This window comes from Aulonocara sp. 'chitande type north' Nkhata Bay, linkage group LG7 (genome assembly GCF_057382095.1).
Source record: "Aulonocara sp. 'chitande type north' Nkhata Bay isolate Kocher_YH1m ecotype deep benthic linkage group LG7, A_spYH_male_GT1.1, whole genome shotgun sequence".
In the NCBI taxonomy this organism is placed as follows: domain Eukaryota; kingdom Metazoa; phylum Chordata; class Actinopteri; order Cichliformes; family Cichlidae; genus Aulonocara; species Aulonocara sp. 'chitande type north' Nkhata Bay.
Window position 1 is genome coordinate 33,888,296 of NC_141350.1, and position 16,891 is coordinate 33,905,186.

Below are 16,891 nucleotides of genomic sequence, written 5' to 3' on the forward strand. Positions count from 1 at the left end.
GTTATTTATGTAAAAACCAGTGACTCTACAGCCATTGGTAAAAACCCACAATCTACTAAGTATCTTGATTTTTGGGTTACTTCTGAGTAAGTCAAAATCATAAAATATCAAAAAAATTCTAAATTGGGGACAAGTCACAATATATATTTTTTTATTTACAATAATAAAAAAAATAGAACATGGTAACAACTGTCACCATATACATTTTTTTCTCTTAAAGGTAATAATTTATGTGAAATTTATATAAACTGCAGATTTTTATTTATTTATTTTACTAAATATTAAATCATCATAGCACTGCAGAGAAACCGCTTCACTGCTAGTAAGCTAGCTGTATGCCCAAACGAGCTGGGGTCTTTGTTAGCATCATGTTAACATCACTTATGAGGAAGATAATAAAGACAATACTATACTGACTTGCTCTCGGGCTTAAAATATGACAAAGTTAAACTGCGTTAATCTTGAGAAATTTCTGGAGGAGTTTTGTCAACTAGAACAGGTAAAGTAATTTACATTGCCCTATTAGCCAGCTAACTTGCTAATAGGCTAACTTCATCTGCTATTTACTTTCTCATTTTTTTACTTTCTGCCTCTTTGTTAGACTAGGAGTTTATCTATGAACTTTTACAGGAAGGCTTTCAAATGTTTTTATTAATGTCAGCTATCTTTTTTTCTTGTGTTGTTTTTTTTATTGCTCGTAGTCACTTAAACATAAGAAGGAAACCTAGTAAGTAAAAGAGGGATTAGACTGTAAATAAACTTAATCCTAATGAACATACATCATACATTTGTAATAAATGTTGAAGAAAATATAATCTGAATCAAACATTATTCAGCTTTAAATATTGTTCAGCTTTAAAGTTACTGTGCAACTGTGTAATAAAAATGTGTGCTCACGACTTTGGCCTTGAGAGCGATAAGAAGCGAAGAGACTAGAACACCCAAGGCCGATTTCCTTTTATGGAGTTGTTTTTCTGCTAATGCAGCACTTGCCTCACAACCCCCTCCTGTAAGTTTTAGAGAATATATACCCATCCTCACAGCAAATATTTGGAATCTCTTGATGTGAGCTGTTTTGAGAGCTTGTCTCTGTATCAATAAAAGTTCACTGATTCCCCATCTGCAGCAGGTGTCCGGTTGTCTTCATTCTCCGCCAGCCTGGTTAAGTCAATTCCTCCTTAACATCTAAAAGAACCTATTTAATGAAGGAAGACGGGTTCACTTTGTGTTTAATATTATTCTATTGCTGTTGTTGTTTTTTTATATCCTTCAATTGGCGTCACGAACAGGATCCGCTCCAGGTCAAACTGGAACGGGAGGGAGGACATCGGCCGTGGTCTGAGTGAACGGAGTTTGGACAAAAGCTGTGTACACACAAAAAACAAGGTAAGCAGACCTTTTATTTCTGCTATATTGAACATTATAAAAATACTTAGTGTCCAAACTCCTAGTAATTCATAACCAAAATTGTCTGGCTTACTTAAGGCTTGTTGAGAATCAGACAAGTGAATAAGAGATAAGTGAATAAGAAATAAGTGAATAAGTGAATAAAGATAAGAGTGAACTGAGGTCTGACCACGGTTGCAGCCGACGGGTTTGCTCTCCGGTGTCGGATACATACCTCAGCAGGTCTGGGACCTTGAAAGGGTTTATTAGTAACGCCTTTCTAAACAAATTAAAAGGTTAAAGGCCTTGAGAATATTTTTTAGTAATATTCTCTAAACTACAGAAGGGTTAGGAAGGCCCAGAGGACTTTATTAGAAAAGATCCTCTAAAACTTAAAAAAGAGAAGTACTGGTTGGAGTCCATAGGAGGGGTCCCTTTGATCAATAGGAGAAAACGGATCTCTTCTTAAAACCCCGATGATTTTAGTGTTTTAAATGTTTTGATGTTCTGTTTGATATTGGACACACATAAATACACGCTGAATGCTTGCTGTGGAACACTGGGCAGGACAGTTTGGTTCTCCGTTGTTCACAGATTACACAATTAAAGGAACTAGGTTCCTCTTTTGGTTAAAATAATACACCACACATAGAATTTTTTTACACATTTATTACATACATAAGGAGGGTAATGAGTGACTGCAGGTAATGTATGAAGTGTGAATGAGACGTGTGAACAAGGTGACAACCAACTAGCACCCCTATCAGGAAGCTCTAGGCAAGGTTACCCGCCAGACTCCGGTTTGGTAGAAGCTTGGTAACACCTGAAGGGATATTTCAGTGCTGACTCACCTTTAAAGCAGCGCCCCAGCTGATTAGTGCCTAACAGAGGCAGAAACCCAGCTGGCCCAAATTCTCCTTTAAAATCAATAAATAGAACTTAGTAATGAGGCCGTTTTCAAGGCGGCGTACTTGAAACGGTAATTGATCAGCAAGGCTAGGCCTGGGCTATAGGTGCTTTTAAATTAGTCAAAAAGTTAGGGGTAACCTCTTCTGGCATATGTCTATGCGGGCCCGTGTGTAAATAGAACATAAATTACCGGTGTGTGTAAATAAAGTGTAAAATAGTGGTATAAACTGTCTGTTGAATTTCTCCTGAGTGTTGAAAAAAAGGAAAAACTCTTTTCTGCTCTCTCTGAGAGAGGGGCTGTGTGTGTGAGACAGGAAGTGTGCATGCCCATAGAAGGAAAGAGATGAGGTAAACTCTGTGCAGATAGACCGAAGTAAAAAAAAAAAAAGGAAAAGGGTCTCTCTCTGTCTCTGTGAGAGAAAAAAGGTGGGGGCCGAGTGAGCCCGCGGGGCCGAGCGGGTCCGCGGGAGCGAGCGTGTATGCTGTATGAGGAAGAAGGGAGTGAGAGGGAGCGAGTGACAAGAGTAATCGAGTATTTGGTGATTTTTTTATTATTTCAGAGGCACTGGGTAAGAGTTTTGACTTTAGCTGTGAGAGTTGTGAAAAGAGCAGGTTTTTCTTTTGTTGTAGACTGTGAGTAATCGGTGTTTTTCTGCCTATTGTGCTGCGTGGAAGACACAGAAGTGTAGAAATGTTTGTGGTTTATCTTTGTTTGACGTTTTATATAGAGTTGGTTGATTCAGGGTGATTTCTCCCGTTTAAGGGAGGAGTTGCATTGTGGTTATGTTAAAGCTTTGCTGTAGGGGTATGTGTGTGATTTTGTGCTGGCTTCGCATGTTTAAATGGATGCATAGAAGTTTGTCAGTGAGAAATTGTTATGGTGGGGTTTTAAAGTTAGTAAAGAGTCAAACAACGCCCGCTGTTTTAAAAAGGCCCAAAACATCATAAAAGACACCTCACATCCTGGCCACTCCCTGTTCGAACTGTTGCCCTAAGGCAGACGGTACAGGGCAATCAGAGCAAGGACTAATAGACTCAAACACAGCTGTTATCCAACTGCAATAACACATCTGAATACTACAAAAATGTCCACCATGCCACTCTTGTGTTAATCTATGCACGGTCTGAAGCATGACGGTGGGAATACTTAGTATTTTAAGTATTCTATCTATTTTATTGATTGAATTTTATTGTTTTTTTATATTTGATATTACTAGGGATGATGCAATGATCGGGGACCATTCTTAATGTCGTCGGTCTCATGACAATGACAATAAAGTTTTTGATTTTGATTCTGATTCTGAAATACACCCTCCTCAAGAGTTCAATGATTTAGGCAGTTATGTTTATACAAATACTAAATGTATGTTTAGTGTCTTCATACAGGTGTTTTTTTTTCTTAACCTGGAAGCCTGAGTACGGCAGCAGAAGACAGGCCAAGCTTTGGCTAAAATTCACGGCTGGACACAGAGTTGTCCTCACCCCTCCCGGTAAAACAAAAAAGAGAGAATGTAGTTTGAGGCGGGTTTTTCTCGCTGAACTGCTCTGGGTGCTGTGTCCCTGAATCTCACCGGTGTTAACCTCTGGCGGAAGACATGGAGAAAAGGAAAAGATGTTCCTGGTAAATCACTGAAACAAATAAAACCACACACAACCAGAGAAAGATATGAGAAGGGTGAGGAACAGACACATGTGCGTGTTAGAGACATGCCTCGTTTGAGAAAAAGTTAAAGTAACCCATATAAAGACGCACCCATACATGCAATGAAGAAACAGCTTACATACATGTGCACGTACATGCAAGGTTAAAGTAGCGACACTTAACATACACCTGTTTTTAAATGATATAGTTTATACATTACTGACAATTAAACGCTTTGGGTTGCAGGACAACAACGTAACGTCAAAAGACAAAGACACTGGTCTGAGGATTAAGTGAGGACACGACAAATTTAGTGGTTAAAAGGGTCGACTTGGGACATGTTTTTGTTGATTGTTTAAGACAAATGACTACTGAATGATAGGAAATTCCTTTTTAGGTTTCTAAACAGGATCTTAAGAATTTTAACACGTACCTGTGTTGTCCTGTCAACTCGAGGGGTTATGAGTTGATTATATGGTGAAAAAAAAAAAAAAAAAAAACAAAAACAAAAAAGGGGGGAGACGAGATCTCGTTGTTTCTCCCCTCTCGGGATAACACAGCCAACACAGCACAGCCAACACAACATCATTTTCCTGTTCGCCTGTCTTGTTTTGTTTTTGTTTTTGAGAGCCGAAGCTGACCTGGACTCCTACCCTCCCCTCTACCATCGTTGCCCTCTCCGCGACCATCTTTGACCCTTTGACCCCTGAAGGCCACAGCAGCTGGACTCACAACAACAACTTGAGGATGTCAACAGTGCTGCAAAAGAGTGATCTCATGCAGCAGAGACGGAGAGCACTAAACCTAAAGCCCGTTTCACTACACGGGGGAAATTCCCAGGCTGCGTCAGCTGACAGAGCTGTGACGAGACGCGCATTAAGCCCGGAGGAAAAGGGACGGTGAGCAGAAGGATGCTGACCTCTGAGAAGAGCCGAACAGCAGAGCTGCAGAAGGCAGAAGCAAAAGGGTCAAGGTACAAGGAGAAGATGCAGGCAGCTGCAACAACGGATGAAAACAGACCCAAAGAGGAGGGGAGGACCCTAGGCCATGCGTCAGGCCGCTGGTTTACCTAAACTACAGAACAGGAAGGTGATGAACACAAACATATACCAACACACGAACACACACTTCTGCATGCGCCTACTTAGAATGAAGGGAAACACACACATGAACACTTATGCACTTGTTGAGGGAGCAAAAACTGATACATACCCATGCACTAAAATCAAAATGTTGATTTAATTTACTAAGAAGTGACACACAATGCTCCAGCTGCTGCAATGAAGAATGCTTTACTGACAAAGGCTCAATGCTGCACACAACAAAGTCAAATACAGAATTTGCTATAATAATAAGCCCAGAGGGCATTTGTGTGGTCTGGGGAGCAGAGTCCGGAGCGGTTTGGTTATGAAAATGATGCCCGTGCGAGATATCTGGGGCTTAAGGCCTCGACTTAATTGTTTACTCTACACTAAAAAGAAAAGAAAACACTCTGAGCAGTGGTGCAGAGTGAAAACGAGGAATTAACAGTGTGAGTTTTATTTCAGAGCGCCACGTCATTGTGATGGAGATTTAATAAAGGAGGAACACACGGACAAAGAAGAAGAGAAGGGGGGGGCAGCCCTTGAACGCGATTGCCTGAGGCATTAAAGTTCTGTACTAAATTCTGGTTTCCAGTGTGAGAAAAGTCACGCAGTGCCAGTAGTAGAGCTAGGTTGAGTGATGATTCTAAATTACTGTAAGTAAATCATCGTACACCGTTCAAGTTTCATGAAAACGGGGATCTAGACTTTGTTGAACCCTAGGCAATTTGAACAGGTAAAAGTCGAGTGACCAAGTAGCAGTTGAATAAAAGTCATTGAATAAGTGTTGAAATAAACTGGCAGAATTAAGAGAATTAAAACATTTCAAGAGCTCAACTTACTTAATGGTTCAATTTTGTTTCACGAACGCAAAACATATAGGTTTATGAATATGAAAAGGTTGAGGTGGTGTTGATTTGACTCTGTGTAGGTTTAGGTTGGTATTTTTATTGATGGGAAGAATATTCAGTGACAAGTCCTAAGACCCGGGCGTCTGCATTTTGTTTTTGTTATTTTTCATTTTATTTTGTTTTATGTTTACTGATTTTTGTTTGTGAATCTTTTCTTTAAGCAGATCTGCACATCGGAAATTACAAGCATTACACGTCGGCGAGAAAATTGTTGTAAGTGAGTTTCTCCGCATTGAAATGGGTTCTGGAGGAAACACTTGTGGGGACAATTAGAAACGAGAGTCCCTGTTTAAAAAAAGGATTCAGCGAGGTAATCCAAACTCAAGTTCTTGTTTCTTTTTGAGATGACGTCATTTTGCTGAGTGTGGAAACTAGATGCGACGACAGGTTTCACTATCAGCAAAAAACGGATGAATGGATGAAAGACTGGGAATAAAAACAAACGGACTGACTGGTAAAAGATGACAAGACTTGACCATGACTCAAGGTTAACCACCTCCACCTAGATAGGATAAAAGGGTGGATGAATTTATGTGGGTTTCTTTTACAGGAGTAGAAGGATGACAAAATATTCGAGGATGAGTGAACCTGTAAATGCCATTTTTGTGTCTTGTGTTGCTTACAGAGGTAACTGCGCAGCGTTACCATTTACATTTTCTTCCCTACAGGGTTACAGTTTTAATGTTTTTCTATTACAGGATTTCTGGGCGGATGTGTGAAGAAACGATGTTTATGGGTTAGGAGTTGGGGATGCTATTACACTGTATTCTGGTGAGAGTGTTGGGGGAGACACACCCTGTCTTGAAAACTGTGATTCTTTTACAGGAAATGTTTTATAGCACCTATGGAATGAGGATGTCTGACTACGGTCAATGTGCTGCTAATGTTTGCTTTGCTTTGGTGAGAGGGGTGCAGTAGAAAACAGACAAGTGACATGACAACAAGTAATAATAACAGATAACAAATTTGGGGACAGTTTGACCTAGAGCCCACTAACTGGCCATTAGGGGCTCTTTCTCTCATTGCCCAAAGGGTGAATAAAGCAAATTGTGGCAATAATAGTGATTTAATGATTGGAGAAACCTGAACATGATACTTGTCTGTTGAGCTGAATCGTTTATTACTCTTATGATTTTCCGGTGGGACTATGAAGATTTTTTGGTACAGATTGCAGGTTGTTGCTCTTTAACTCCTAGAACACGCCCTTGGCGAGGTGAGGGGAACTGGACCGCCTTTCTCTGACCCATCATACTCTATTAGACGACATACAAGCTAAGTAAACATTTCTTGGCCCTTTCCCCCTGAAATGACAGGCAGGCAAAGATGTTGCGTCTTTGTTTGCTTCCTGGCCCTGGGTCTCATTCCCATTGGCATAATCCTGATCTGTGAAGGGCCCCCGACACTTGTGACACCTTGAAGTTCAAAAGCTTCGCCCACTTCTGACAGTCCCAATCTGACAAATGTAGCCCCTAGGGTCTTGCCCACCACTTCCTCTCCAGTTTTACCATATTAACTTTTGAATGTCCTTAGCAGTTACCGTTCTGAGTTTATTTTACGGTTGATTTATTCTTTCACATTTTCACGTTTATATCTCTCATTATTATAGTATACTCTGTACTCTCCACATTTTTATCATTACTTATGCTTTTTGGTTGCTGAGTTACAGGAACTGTTAATTTTGTGTCACTACCCTGGTTGCACTAACTCGTTGTACCCTTGTGTGCAGGACAGCTGTTACTGCTTTCATCGGGAACCGAGACTGCTTGCAGCCGACCCCTGGGCAGGGTGGTGCCTGGACTCTTTTCTCCTCATCTGCAATGACAGATAAAGACAAATGAAAAGACCCGAGGAGTTTTTCGAGCCAGGCTTCGACACGTCTCTGTGTTCCTTTGAATGTTACTTATTTTTGTGTGTTGACCCATTTAAGATGGGTCAAAAGGGGGATTTGAAGAAAATATAATCTGAATCAAACATTATTCAGCTTTAAATATTGTTCAGCTTTAAAGTTACTGTGCAACTGTGTAATAAAAATGTGTGCTCACGACTTTGGCCTTGAGAGCGATAAGAAGCGAAGAGACTAGAACACCCAAGGCCGATTTCCTTTTATGGAGTTGTTTTTCTGCTAATGCAGCACTTGCCTCACAACCCCCTCCTGTAAGTTTTAGAGAATATATACCCATCCTCACAGCAAATATTTGGAATCTCTTGATGTGAGCTGTTTTGAGAGCTTGTCTCTGTATCAATAAAAGTTCACTGATTCCCCATCTGCAGCAGGTGTCCGGTTGTCTTCATTCTCCGCCAGCCTGGTTAAGTCAATTCCTCCTTAACATCTAAAAGAACCTATTTAATGAAGGAAGACGGGTTCACTTTGTGTTTAATATTATTCTATTGCTGTTGTTGTTTTTTTATATCCTTCAATGTGGATTTTACTTTATAATAAACCTGAGACTGTTTGTGTTTTATTATATATGTGCATATGTGTCTTTATGGAATAAAGTATTTTCTCTGGATCTTTATTAAACAGAACATAACTGAAGTTAATGGCAGAAACAGCATGTTGGAGATCATGTTGGAGGATGCTAATAGACTGGTGAAGTTTTACCAGACCAAGGAGAAGAGCCTAATTGAGGGTGAGTGTTAAAACTCAAAACCTATCATTCAGTTTAATAACATCTCCCTCTGCTGGTGGTTTTGCATTCATCGGGCCCTACTGGAGTAGTGCTGTATGATTCATATATAAAAATAATCGTTATTCAGCTTATACTGGCCTTGGTGAAGGCCCTGGGTTCATCCTCTTTATGAAGTGAGATGTTATAACTTGTTGATCTCATTATTTGACATTTTAGCCACATTTCATATCAGTATCCAGCATTGTAATTCCACATATGTCATAGAAAAATACCATCTGGCAGATATTAATAACAAGCCGGATTTGGTAGCGATTCACTTTACAGAAGAAAAACATTTTAAATATTTGGGGATTTTTTCTGTAAATTATTAAATTTATTTCTGTTTTATATATGTATTTGGAGCATGAAAGTAGACTTTGTTTCTGAACCTCTTTCAGAAAAAGATAGCCTTCTTCTCACAGTGAACAAACTGCAGCAGACTCTGCAGGAGCAGTGCAACCTCAGAGGTATCTCTAATAACATATCAAACACACATACACATATATACAGCAAAAAAAGGTACCCTTTGTCAGCTCTAACGTTTTACATATCAGGACATAATAATATAATAGTTCTTAGCAGGTCTTAAAATGAGGTATATACATGTGACATATTAGTGACATATTATATTGTGTTGTTATTTATTTAAGAACTAAACCAGAATGCAGAAATGTTGTGTTAAAGACTAAGTGCACCCTGTGCAGTTTGTAGAACAAGTTTTAGTAGCAAGAACTTGAAGTAATTGTTTTCTTCTAGGATTACTGCCTTGTTTCAGTATCCAGTTTTGGATAAACTTTAGCTGTCGCAGAGATGGCTGCACATTTGGTCCTGTATGCTGGAGAGGAAGCCCAAACCATCAACCCTGAGGTGTTTCTATTGAGATGCTGTGTTTAGTTCTCTCCAAATGTGACACTGCACATCATGGCCAGACATCTTCACTTTGGTCTTGGCTGTCCAAAAACCAGTGTTCAAGAAATCATGTGGGTTGTTCTGGTAACCCTTCCAAACAAGCCATACTCGTTCAGTCTTTTTCTGATTGTATGTCACGAACTTTAACATTTGAAATGTGAAAATAAGGCTTGTCTGGGTTGTTTGAGGTTTCTCTGAGCATTACATGGTCTGATTTGTGGGGGAATTTGCTGCGATGTGCACTAAATAAGGACTAAATAATTTTTATTATGTCTTGATATGTAAAACCTTTATATTTTTATATATTTTTGATAGGGTGATAATCAACTGAAAATGACTCCATATCATCTTTTTCATGTTTCAGTGAAGAATGAGAGACTCAAGAATGATATGGCAGATCTGAAACAGCAGAATGAGAGAACAGCAGAGGTATGAACAGAAGTAGGAGCAAGCAACAGGTGTTTCCTGTAATCACTCTGGCTCCTTAGACCTAAACTGTTAGGCTACAAAGCAAAACTAAAGGGTTTATCAGGTACATAGAGTGTTTCTACCTAGCTAAATCTCCATAATAACATATGCTGAACACATATCCAGAGTAGGTTTTCAGGTTATGAAAACGAGTTTGGTTTAAAGACCATTGTAAGTTGACACTTTTTGTTTGCCACAGATGGTCTTACCACCAATATGCTCTCTGTGTTTGATTTTTCTTTTCAAAGTTTTGAAAATACAAATTTAACAAGCAGATCATGTCTTGTTGGGCCGAATCTTTCTTTATCTTGTTTATGTGGTGGTGCTCATGTGTTTCATAAGCAGTCTAGGCTCAGTACTTTCAATACTTTATATAAATTTGGTGGTGCTAGAAACACGAAGACCGACATTAGTGACGTCTGAGCACCTCAGCATACAGGACTGAGCACGTCTGAGAACCTGTTCAGCTGTTTATGATGAGTGAAGGAACTTAACCCTCTCAGGCTCAAATTAAACTTTTTGTTGCTAATCCACAACCAAGTCCTGCAGTGGTACTTCTGAGTAAAAAAACCTCATAAAATATGTATGTGGGTTAATCCGGTTGTTAGTTCTTAACTGTTGCAAATCGGCAACGCCTGCCTTGAGAGGGTTAAACTGATGAACATCTATCATAGAAATGATACAAAGCTTTTCCTAGAGTTGGTCAAGTGAGAAACACAGAATTATACCTGCACATTTTACTTTCTCCTTTGGTTTTTTTGATCATGTAATGTGGCAGTCTTGTTCAGTCTTGCTGTTGGATGTAGTTGATGCTGCCTCTATGCAAGACACCTTGAGGCAGGAAGGTGCCTTTTCCTGGATTATATCCAGTATAGATGTTACAATATGATGTTGACATGTTTGGCTGTCAATCTGTTGTGTTTGGCTAAGCAGAAGTTTGCTGCGGTGTTGTATTCGTTGGGATTGCACCATGTTATCTAAAAGTCATAAATCAATTTCTCTTTTTTGTCGTGAACAGCAATGCAGCAGGGTGCCAGAAATTTGCAATAGAGCGTTCGGCAGATGATGCAGAACGCACATAAATGTGTTTTCACAGAGGCTTTGGGTTTGTTTCAGATTTAAAGGTTGCTTTGTACAAGTGTTTTAATAATTACTTTTCTTAGAGCCAAGTAGTGTAAAGAAATTTCCCATTTAGTGCAACATAATGCTTCAGGTCTTGTGCTGTTGTAGCTAATAGCAGACAGGTTAGAGAACTGATCAGCCTATTTTGTCACAGAATATTTAATAATGAAATTACTTTTTACTTCTTAATGCGTAGCATATGATGTCAAAAATATCATGATTAAAGTTTAAGAGGTATAAAGTGAAGCTGTCACTGAGAGTGCACAGAGAGGTAAAATATAATAATAATAATAATAATAATAATAATAATCAAATTGTACAAGATTATGAGTTTTCTTTCTGCATTGTTTGGATCACCAGTGTTTCATTTTGCTGCAACAACTTTTAAAATATTCTTTACATCTCTTCGGAGCCATGGGCTTTCTTTGCCTTCAACAACAGCGTTTATTGATGCTGTTGTTAGAGGCAAAGAAAGCCTGGGCAGGTCACACATGCTTCGTAGTGCACTCTATTGCCAAGTATGAAACAAGTGAAGCTATGCTTGGATTTACCCAAATTTATAACTTTAATGATTAATTGTAATAATAACAATAATAAATCATGATAAGTGTGTCAATGTTATCTAAATACAAAAATATGCCTGCAAGTGACAGAGCTGTCGATCAAACTCGGTTTCAGTATGTTGAGAGGAAATCTTTAGAAGTGAAAACATCTGAGGGGTATGAGCCTGTCGGAGCCTGTGCTAAAATTTTGCGCAGCAGTAATTTCAGCCTTTGTATGCTGTTATCAGGTTGGAAAAGCTGAAGTTCAGCGGCTGGTCAGAGAAATGAGAGCAGAAGAAGGGAGACACAAGAGGGCGCTAGAGGATCTAAGACAGCAGTGTGGCAGGGAGGCGGAGGATGCCCACAGGGAGTATTTTAGTCAGTGTAAGGCCTCACAGAGTGCTCAGTGCACTGAGACACTGGTTCATGTCCAATGAACCCATTGCACCCTGACATGCTACAACAAATGTATGAGAACAAGTAGGATGGAAGAGTTCCAAACACTGTCTGATAAATGGGATACCTAAATCGCATTGCCTGCAGACACACCAACACAAAAAAAGCATTGTCAGCTTGCAAAATCCTTTCATAGTCTATCTTTTTATGATGTGCATTTAGACATTTCAGTGCAGCTTTAATAAAGTCTGCAGAGGGTTTGCTTCTCCCTCTTATTTAGCTACATGCTCGCTACTCTGATCAGGAAGCTCTGCAGAAACTGTTAAAGGCATCAAACAACTTACAGTTTGCTCAGATTTGCAGGAAATCTTTAGTTTTGGTGATTCTAAAAAATGTTTTTGTGAACACGTGCACTTGTTTTGTTGATTGATTGCTTTTTATGGCTGTAGACAGAGTGAGACAAAGCATCAAGCAAATTATCTCACAATTTGACAGCCTTGAGCTCTTATATGCATAATGGGAGCACACTCCATTGAGTGCATGAGGGGGTTGTAAGACTCAGAATAAGTGAGAGTGGAGATGTTATGTAATGTTTCAGGGAATACTGACACATTATTTATATAATTTATGGTCCTTGAGTCCTATTGCACAACACGGACAGCTAACAACAGATCTGTTGAAGTTTCCTTACTTTACATCAGTTTTTTACTGACAAAATCAGAGAAATCTGCCTGTGATTTGTTTTATTCAGTGGAAGCTAAAGATGCTGAATGTAAGAAGCTGCTGGAGAAAAAGGATCTGGATCTAGAGGACATGAAGAAGAGACTAAAAGATCAGGAAAAGGAGAGTCAGAACGAGCTACTCAAGTTACAGATGGAGGTAAAATAACATAATTGAAATTGTAACCATCATACTTAATTTGATTAACATAGATCTACATAAATATCTGTCATTGCTTTTAATATATTTATGATGTTTAATAATCAGGTTTAAATTGTGTGTGATTTTAATGAATAATATTAAGAACACAGGCAGGAGCAGGAGTCTAAATCTTTGAAATAAGAATAAACTCTGCTTTGGTTTTGAGTGTCTAGTTTCAGTTACAAGCTCATTGTTTTGCTCTGTGTTTTTGGCAGTTTGGTGCAAAGTTAGCCAGAGTTCAGAGTTCAGCTCAGTGGAGCCAACAGCAGCAGCAGCAGCAACATGGCCCAAACCTTCCTCAGAGTGTCTTTAAAAGGGTAAGCAGCCCACACAGAACCTGTTACACCCCCTTGTTTAAACTGTTGTCAATCTGTAACTGAGTGACTGGGGGTGGGCGTCCGGGTACACACCGGCTCACTCCTTGGCGGCCGCTTGTCGGGGCCTGGGGCCTGGGGCTCGCTCGGGCCCCTTTGGAGGTGGGGTGCCCCCGGCCTCTCGGCCTAGGGCTCGGTCACTCAGGCGCAGCTGGGGGCCGGCGGAGCTCACGGGCGCGTCACTGCAACTCCCCCTGACTTCTGCTCCGCGGCTGCTGGGCGAGCCCTCATCTGGGACTCTCCTCAGCTCTTACTGGGACAGTGGCGCGGCTGCCCCTCTGTTGGTCTTCCATGGTCTCTTGTGTTCTGGGGGCCTCTGGATGTCTGGAGTTTTGATCTCCTCCATACCCGCTTCACACCCTGGAGGACGGGGCTGTGGCCCCCCCACACTCCCTAGCAGATCATTACATGGAGAAACCTTTGGAATGCAAGCATGCTGATCCACACAGGTATGCACACATGGGTATTCACAGACGCGGACTAAAGCTTTCTTGGCTGCTGCCTCAAAGCACACTGTGCGCTGTCTATCTTGCGTGCTGCACAATATCGTTTATTACTTAGTAAATACTGATATCTATGACTAGCTAGTTTATTGTGATGGTGCTTTGTTTTCTCTATTATTATGTTGCTCTTTGTTGTTTGCTGTCTCCTCTGTTTGTTTGTTTGTTTGTTTGTTTGTTTTTTTTTTCTCCATACAGGTGACCCAGGAGTTTTTTTTTTTTTTTTGTCTCTCTTCCCCCCCCTTCTCACCGTCTCTTCTCCCCTTTGGTTTTCTTTCTTTCTCTCCCCCTCTCTCTCTCATTCATTCCCCCTGTCCTATTTATTAAAAAAAAAAAAAAAAAAAAATGACAAAGGATGAACTGAAGCTCTGCCATCACGTAATGTCGCATACTGCTGTTTCTGATGTCATTTAAAAAAAAAAAAAAAAAAAAAAAAAAAAAAATGTAACTGAGTGTTTTGGTGTGATTTACCGTATTCCAAAAGCACAGGTGAGTAAACACCATGTGTGTAACTGTTACTGATGTACTGATGTATCCTTCTCATAGAAACTACAACTAAGAGTAGAGCAAAGTCCATTAAGTCTTAACTAGAAATCTTATCTTGTTAGTCTACACGTTTTAAGTCATCAGGCTGCTTCCCGGTATGCTGTGTAAGCTTTATCAGCCTTTGTAATGCTTTAACAGACATAAATTCCCACTTAAATGGTAGGCTGACTGCCTGTATACGTTGCTTTTCTAGTCTTATTTGACCACTCAGCTTTCAACATGGGCATGTCTTTACCCCGAAAGTGTCAGCTGGATCATTTTTGAAGCATAAATTAAACTCCAAGAAGTGAAATGGCAACTTTAGGTTCATTGCTATAAATGAACTGCACCACAGTTAATCTTGATGCTGACTGTCACAAACACCTCCTTCAGGTTAACACTAGCTGTCCACTTTATTAGGTATACCAGTTTGGTATGAGCAATACTCATCACACCAGGCGTTTTTCCAATCTTCCATTGCTCAGTTTTGGGGAGCCCCTGTGAACTGTAGCCACAGGTTCCTGTTCTTCGATGGCAGCGGTATCACCTTGTGTCACCGTCCTCCATCTACATTCAGAGATGCGCTTCTGCCTTGGTTGAATATAGAAAATGCACACTAGATATAACCATCCAATATTCAAATTCACTTAAATGACCTTTCTGAGTCATTCTGGTGCTTGGTTTGAACTTAAGGAAGTCATCTTGACTGTGTGTACATTGCTAAAATGCACCGAGGTGCTCCCATGTGTTTGGCACGTCAGATATGTGCAATAACCAGTAGATGTACTCTGTAAACTAGTCAGTGAGTGTACTTAGCCACTTAGCAACAACATTCCTTCAAGTGGGGTAGTTGGTTGCTCATTTTATGTTACAGAAAAAATGTCTAATGCTTGGGTTATTTTTGGTATCTCATAAATCCCAGACAGGGTTTTGTGTGTTTTGTTGAAAACTGCTAACCAAAATTTTCATTATTATGATTTCAAAATTTATTTCATTAGGGGGGAAACCGTTCAGTTATGTGTTTTCTTACATTTTGGGCTTTAAATGATTGAATAAGAAAATAATTTCAAAAGGCATGAAATCATGAACAGCAATGAAAATATCACTGAGTGGCTTCAGCAGCCACTCAGTGCAAAGCACATGGCAGACTAGATTTTTCATTTAAACTCGTTTACCTGGCATTAATCTGAAGAATAGAAGCTAGTATTTACAGGGCGTGTTTTATAGGTCAGCAGTGATTTTGTGTTTTCAGAAGTGTGTTGTATGTCTTTTTATGTTTTTCTCAGAAGCTGCAGTTTTTCCAGGAGGAAAAGAACAAAGAGATTTTTGCCCTGCGTCAGAGAATCAAAGAGCTGGAAGAGAATCAGCGTGCCAGCAGCATCCTGGACAGCCGTCCAAAGAGAAGAAAGATTTAATTTGTTTAGAGGCTAACGAGCTGCTGACCTGCCAGTGGACGTGCATGATTCCCATAGAGCATTCTGAAATTTCCAATCTTACATATTCAACAGGACATTTACTTGGTGCTTGTGCAGTGTGACTAGATTTGACTGCAAGTCCAGTGCTCTTCTTGCAGGTGACCAGTGTAAAGAAAGTACAAACACATGCTGTATTCCTGTCTAAGGATTTAATCCAATTAGACGCCTGCAGGGAAGGATGGAGGGAGAGAGTGTAGGTGGAGTAGTGCGATTGTGAATGAATTGGCTGAAAGGGCAGTCTGATTCAAGGATGTAAATCTGTTTATCTGTTTTCATTCAAAGAAATCATTAATAGTACTTATCCCCCTTTTTTCAAGGTTATTGTAATTCACACTGAGTTCTCTTTGTGTTCATATAGATGCATTTTCTCTGTGGTTTATTGTTCTGAGCATTATTAATTGACAGAAGTCTTCAACTAGCAGAGTGTCTTGCCATAAGCTAATGTTTTGTGTGTATCATAGACTGTGTAAGAAAATGTGTATTAAAAAAACTTCAGTTGATCCAGTGAAACATCGGGCACAGCTCCTCTGTTTCAAATCTTTTCTTCTTTTTCTTTTATAAATTGCAGCTCTGTTTAGAATAAAGTAGATGACACAGCAATTTATACTTCCTGTATCATTGTGTGAACAGCATGGGTGTTGTCAGTGTGACATATTGTCAGCTTCTTTAAAAAAGAAAGCATTAAGTAGTAACACAAAGCCAATAACAAAGTTGGTGAAAATGAGCTGTAAGAGCACTTCACAGTGGTTTACACGTGGAAACAGTTACAGGTAGGCTACAGTGCTACAAGCCTGTCTGCTCAGCACTGCTTCGATTAATTGCTGGAAATCAAGCTTTGGCTGGTTGGATGGAGATTATTTGCTACCAGCTTTTATGTTAGCCTTAGCCCTTAGTGTCACGATTCCATCTTTTGCACAGTAAAAATAAAACTTCACACGTTCATATATCCACTCGCCTGCTGCATCATTTTCACTTTGATTTCCAGGGTGTTTTTGAATTCAGCCCTCTGCAGGCTGATTATTCATCCTTTTATTCCTAACATGTTACCCAGCACACATCA

At 39.8% G+C, this 16,891-nt stretch overlaps 2 protein-coding genes and 1 long non-coding RNA gene across 6 annotated transcripts in view; all 3 read left to right on the forward strand.

The window, feature by feature from the left end:
* LOC147325565 (regulator of G protein signaling 7-binding protein B-like) overlaps positions 1 to 16,891 on the forward strand; it is a 267,021-nt gene that overhangs the window by 80,141 nt on the left and 169,989 nt on the right. The window lies entirely within an intron of this gene.
* Positions 229 to 16,445, forward strand: ccdc152 (coiled-coil domain containing 152). 4 transcript variants are annotated; one of them, XM_086300129.1, is made up of 8 exons: positions 229 to 499; positions 8,455 to 8,560; positions 8,998 to 9,066; positions 9,873 to 9,937; positions 11,889 to 12,018; positions 12,788 to 12,915; positions 13,173 to 13,274; positions 15,643 to 16,445. In XM_086300129.1, exons 1-8 carry the CDS (start codon positions 437 to 439, stop codon positions 15,769 to 15,771), a joined length of 792 nt encoding a protein of 263 aa, XP_086156255.1. In that variant the 5' UTR covers positions 229 to 436; the 3' UTR covers positions 15,772 to 16,445. The 4 variants fall into 4 exon arrangements, 3 of the variants coding, with proteins under 3 accessions (XP_086156255.1, XP_086156254.1, XP_086156256.1); XR_015130347.1 differs by having other exon boundaries at positions 234 to 499; positions 11,889 to 12,024; positions 13,173 to 14,320; positions 15,643 to 15,767; XM_086300128.1 differs by having other exon boundaries at positions 250 to 499; positions 11,889 to 12,024; positions 15,643 to 16,434.
* LOC147325570 (uncharacterized) lies at positions 807 to 8,200 on the forward strand. Its single transcript, XR_015130348.1, has 2 exons — positions 807 to 1,161; positions 1,290 to 8,200. It is a non-coding gene; the product is annotated as an uncharacterized LOC147325570 (long non-coding RNA).